The sequence below is a fragment of the Notolepis coatsorum genome (assembly GCF_963971535.1).
Source record: "Notolepis coatsorum genome assembly, chromosome: 7".
Taxonomy (NCBI): Eukaryota; Metazoa; Chordata; class Actinopteri; order Aulopiformes; family Paralepididae; genus Notolepis; species Notolepis coatsorum.
The window spans coordinates 150,597,834-150,603,833 of NC_140171.1; the positions used below are offsets into that span (position 1 = coordinate 150,597,834).

Below are 6,000 nucleotides of genomic sequence, written 5' to 3' on the forward strand. Positions count from 1 at the left end.
AGCATTTTGTATAAAAGTATTCTGTACTTCTGTATGACAACTATTAAAGAAACTTGAAACTTGAGCCTACCAAAATTGATAAACGCCAATGTCAACAAATATTTACTGACTGTCATGTGTTATTCTTTATACAAGGCACATTCAGAAGCCTAAATACCTTTGTGGCAAATTATTAGGCAAATTATTATTATTTGAATGAAAATAAATCTCCTATCCTACTGTAGGCCTACAACTACATGTTTAATTAGGTCTAATTATTTCACAGTGGCACAGGATAATTTGCCAAGCTTTTGTTCTTTTTCAAATAAAATTGTCAACTATAATTGTGTCTTTGTGTCTTGTTATGTTAATCTTGTCTTGTTAGTAGTAGAGGAAATGGCATGTTTGTAGCCTCAAATAAATTCTAGCCTACATCTAGGTGGGGACCAGGTTAGGTGGGGCTTGACAATATTTCCAACTACCCAAGTGGGGCCTGATTGAAAACGTTTGGGAGCCACTGTAGTAGAATCCATGGAGACAATGGATTTGCAGCAGATGCTTTAGCTACATACAAGAATCACAGGATGTAAATTGACATGATATTAGACAAAGACACTCAAACAAGACATGGCTTGTCTAGTCTTTAAGGTTTGTGCCAAGAGACCTGTGAGCGGTGCAACAAAATACAGATGTGAAAATGCTAAATGCTGTGTGTAATGTGTAATGTTTGTACATGAATTATTTCATAACAGCTAGTAAACAAAAAATGGCAGATATCATAAGTCATCTATTTGAATAATGTGCCTGCAGATCAAATCAAACCTGTTTTAATTTTGAGAGCATTCTCCAGGTACTCGTTCGATGTTATGGATTTCCCATCGAGCTCCAGTTCCAGGCAAAAATCCCGGACAGCCCACACAAAGGAAGGGAAGAAACCCATGTATTCTGAGTCGTCAGCTGCACGTGACAGGCCAGACTTCACTTTGATATGCTCTGTGAGTTCCGTCACATAGCTGTAGGGGTTGGTGTTAAAGGAGTAAAAATATCACATGCCAATCTACATACAGTAAAACCCTAGACTGGGCAGTGATTTACTTCAAAAGTTGTGCCCTTCCATGAGTTCCCTTTAAAGGAATACACCAACGTTTTGGCTAATAATATCTATGGTCAGCTTATTGTTAGCGTATAGCGTGTAGTGTATAGCGCTTTTCAAGGACCCAAAGTCGCTGACAAAAGGCAAAAACAAAGAAACATAGAACCACAGGGAAACAGGGAACAATATGAGTACACAAGAACATAAAACCAAGAGTAACAGACAACAAATACAGAAGCCAGTAGGGGAGACAGTCGGGAAGTAAGGAAGGGACACCGAGGGGGGGGGGGGGGGGGCAGGAGAGGAGAAAAGGTAGGGAAGGGGAAAAGGAGGTGGTAGGTTGAAGGAGGATGGTTATGGGTAGGGAAGGTTGAATGCTTGGGAGAACAGGTAGGTTTTGAGACGGGATTTGAAGGTGGAGAGTGAGGGAGAGTCTCTGATGGTCTGAGGGAGGGAGTTCCAAAGTCAGGATGCAGCTCGTGAGTAAGCCCGATCACAAAAACCCGAACCCCTAAACCTGGCACTGTTAGTGCCTTGCTCTACCCATTGAGCTACACAGGGAATGGAACCCCTAACCCTGGCAGTTTTAGTGCCTTGCTCTACCCATTGAGCTACACAGGGAATGGAACCCCTAACCCTGGCAGTTTTAGTGCCTTGCTCTACCCATTGAGCTACACAGGGAATAGAACCCCTAACCCTGGCAGTTTTAGTGCCTTGCTCTACCAATTGAGCTACACAGGGAATGGAACCCCTAACCCTGGCAGTGTTATTGCCTTGGAACTCAAACTCATATCAATATAACACTCTTGAATTTCAATGGTAATTTATGAAAGTTAAAGATTTTCCTTAAAGATTTTGAAGGTTAATCGCTGCTTATTGGAGGGAGGATATCTAGAATTAAACCAGCATTGGTGTCGGAACACTAACTCATTTGAACACTATTGAATTGCAATGGTAATTAAAAAAAGGTGATCAAATAGACACACACAAAAAATTCCATTTTGTTGACTTCCGCACACATGCAAAGGGACAGAGGTATTGAAGATATAATATTGAATATGTGAATATGTGAATAATGTGAATATGTGAATAATGTGAATAATGTGAATATCCAATATCAAACTAACTTGACCCCGGTCACTAGCAGACCTGTTTAGAGAGAAAGAGTGCACTCTTTGAAACTACAGGCTATACAGAAAGAAAATTATGACAAATTATCCTCTTCTCTCAATCAAGTGAAGGATACTGAAGCTTGTCCATGGCGTTGTGGTCGATGGTGCCCATGCTGTTGTAGACCAGGGTGCTACTGAGCAGGACTGCCATGGCAAAGATCCAGACGTCGTTCTTCTCATCGCCCTGAGGGTACAGTAGTACTTTAATGTTTTACATTTGCTTTTAACCAACCACTTAACAGTGTACCAAAGACACAATTTGATGAGACAGAGTTAGATTAACTGTCCATCTTGCAGCGACACATAAGCCTCTGGTACTCGTACATGTGTCTGGCACGCGTGAATACTTTCCCTAAGACAGTTGTACTTTTGCGCGATCTGATTGGCCACTGACGTTTCTGGTCATGTGACATGTGCGCCAATCGTGGGACGGCAAGTTCTGCTCCTATTTCCGGGTCTAACAGCCTGCAAACTACCTAACGCCTAGTTTATCACTGGTTAAGCTTAGGCGACTCTTTCGAAGTTGGTTAAGGTTAGAGTTTGGAATCAGGGCTGGTGTTCTATCGCCCTGCTCTAATTCTTAGACAAACTCTAACCTTAACCAACTTCGAACGAGTGCCTAAGCTTAACCGGTGGCAGAACTTGCCGTCCCACGATTGGCGCACATGTCACGCGACCAGAAACGTCAGTGGCCAATCAGATCGTGCAAAAGTACAACTGGCTTAGGGGAAGTATTCACGCGTCTGGCACATCCTACACTACACCACAACGACAGCAGCACCTCTGAGCAGACTCAAGTCCCGCCACCCCTACAACAAGGCGGCACAAGAGATTGGCTGGGTCAACCCGCATCCACCACTACATCTGGAATCCAGGAGATGGCGCCACAGGAGATGATCTTCCATGCCGGCAATGGACTCTGCTGAACCGTATACGAACTGGGGTCGGTCGCTTCAAAGCATCATTGAAGAAGTGGGGCCTGGTAGACAGCGCTGCATGCGAGTGTGGAGACCCTGACCAGACTGTCGAGCATAGCCTCACCATCTGCCCCCTAATTATACAGACTACCCTCGGAAGCCAGCCTCTTTGACGTGGGACCAGAGATAAGGGCATGGCTACAAGACACAGAGTTGGACCTCTGATGTTACCCGAAAGACTCTTACATGCTTGTAGATATGTAACAATAACCCATCCATCTACACTCATTGCACACACATCCACATGCACACACTCACTTTAAAAAACACTCACCTCAACACTCACTAGACACTTTAAACACTTTAACACTACACCATATTTTATCTATTAAAGAGATTTGCACTACATCCATACCACATTTTTAGCATTTAGCTCCTTTTTTTTAAGTTTGCATTTTTGTACCTCATTGTCTGATTTTTTTTTACCTCATTGCCTGCATTTTTACTTAGGTTGTACTTTAGTTGTATATTGTATATTTGTATATCGTTGGGACTTATTCCTCTTTTACTTACTTTTTTTACTGTATGAAACACATTCTCAGGGGCTCATACAGAACCAAGCATTTCACTGTAATGTATATGTATTTTATACGTGACAAATAAAAGCAAACTTGAACTTGAACTTGAAGGGTGTTTCCTTTTGAAATTGTGGAACTGTGAAGACTCATTTAGAGTGCATTTCTCTAAATGGATTTCATATATTGAGAGGAAAATAGTAATAGTATAGTAATATAGTAGAGAGAGAGACCAGATGCCGATCTTGGATCAGATCGGTCCCATCTCTAAAAAGATCGAATCTTCGAGGAATCGAATATAACGACTTCTCACCTTCTCTACATCCCCGAGTCCCTCTGTGTCCAGCAGTACCAGGGTGTGGTCCTTCAGTTTAGGGTGGGGCACACACCACATCCAGATGCCTTTGGTTTTGGACTGGATGGTGGAACCAAGAGCGAAGCCTGGGGGTCAGAAAACAATACTTCAACAGAAGGATGGGAACATCTGGTGACCACTACAAGAGTACAGAGGCTGTGATTGTGAACATGTGTGTGTCTACAGTATTTGTGCATGCATACAACATGTATGTGTGTTTATGAAACCCACATATTCTATGGTCTAAAAGGCCTGTAACTTAAGTAAACAGAATAATAGCTAGCTACTGTAAGGACTTTTGGTCCCTCTAATATATAGCTGAGCAGAAGCAGTTGACTCACAACAAAGTTCAGTAACAATACGTTGGATATAAAACTGGAAGAAATGTTTGCCAAATGTTGGAGTATGGGTGCTTTAAAGGAACACTGCAACATTTTGGGAAATTAGCTTATCGTCTTCTCCAGAGAGAGACAAGAAGATAGATACCAGTTTCCTCTCTGTGCGTTCAGTAGAAAGCTACAGTATCTGGCTGCATGTTAGCCTAGCTTAGCACAATGAATGGAAGCGGACATGACCGGTTAGCCTTCGGAAGAGGTGTTAGTTGGACAATGCCTAGGCTAACCGGTCATGTCCGCTTCCATTCATTGTGCTAAGCTAGGCTAACATGCAGCCAGATAGCTTTCTACTGAACGCACAGAGAGGACACTGGTATCTATCTTCTTGTCTCTCCCTGGAGAAGACGGTAAGCTAATTTCCCCAAATGTTGGCGTGTTCCTTTAAGGACGAACACAAGTCCTCACCTTTTTGCACTCCGGCCAGCTTGTTCATGAGGTAGGATTTGCCAGTACGGTACAGGCCCACCACTCCGACCACGACCACCTGCTGCTCGATCTGCTCCAGAATGGCCTGGGCGCTGGGCACCACGGACAGCCTCCCCTCACTGTCACTCTCGATCAGACACACTGGCTCCTTCATAGGCACTTTGCTGGCGGCCATTATGGTTGATGCTACTCCAGTCACGTGACTAAGAGGAAAGACATGAAAAAGAGAGAAGCACGATATATAGGGGTGTGTGGCAGCCAGTGTTGTAGTCGAGTCATTAAATCTCAAGGTTGAGTCTCGAGTCCCCAGTGTTCGAGTCCGAGTCCAAGTCTGAGTCACCAAAGAAGAGCCCGAGCCGAGTCCCCATTACCCTAGTCCGAGTCCAAGTCATCAAGGTTGAGTCCACTTCACTCTGGCAGTCAAAGAGCTGACATACAAATAAAAAAGGTCTACATTAAACATAAATGACACAGCGGTCACCATTTCAAAGGGAGTTTATTTACTTTTGTGACACAATAGCCAAACAAATACACTAGCCATCAATATCTTATGCCAACTGATTAGGGCATACAAAAATATGTTTATCAATGAACAAGTCTGAGTCCTCATCTGCACCTTCCGAGTCCGAATGCAGTCAATGCTCGAGTCCAAGTCCAAGTCTGAGTCATCAGGGGATATGAATGTGTTACTGAATAAATATAATAGACCTCTGGTATAGATGGATACATGGATGGGAATGTGTTACTGAATAAATATAATAGACCTCTGGTATAGATGGATACATGGATAGGAATGTGTTACTGAATAAATATAATGGACCTCTGGTATAGATGGATACATGGATGGGAATGTGTTACTGAATAAATATAATAGACCTCTGGTATAGATGGATAAATGGATGGGAATGTGTTACTGAATAAATATAATAGACCTCTGGTATAGATGGATACATGGATAGGAATGTGTTACTGAATAAATATAATAGACCTCTGGTATAGATGGATAAATGGATGGGAATGTGTTACTGAATAAATATAATAGACCTCTGGTATAGATGGATAAATGGATGGGAATGTGTTACTGAATA

General features: G+C 42.6%; 1 protein-coding gene across 1 annotated transcript in view; it reads right to left on the reverse strand.

Moving 5' to 3' along the window:
* LOC311231809 (fibrinogen-like protein 1) overlaps positions 1–5,087 on the reverse strand; it is a gene marked incomplete at both ends in the record, with an annotated part of 33,771 nt that extends 28,684 nt beyond the window's left edge. The window contains 4 exons of the mRNA XM_084318433.1: positions 802–992; positions 2,319–2,428; positions 4,050–4,177; positions 4,892–5,087. Of these exons, the coding sequence (XP_084174559.1) occupies positions 802–992; positions 2,319–2,428; positions 4,050–4,177; positions 4,892–5,087 (625 nt within the window). The remainder of the gene's footprint in view (positions 1–801; positions 993–2,318; positions 2,429–4,049; positions 4,178–4,891) is intronic.
* Positions 5,088–6,000: the final 913 nt, after the last annotated feature.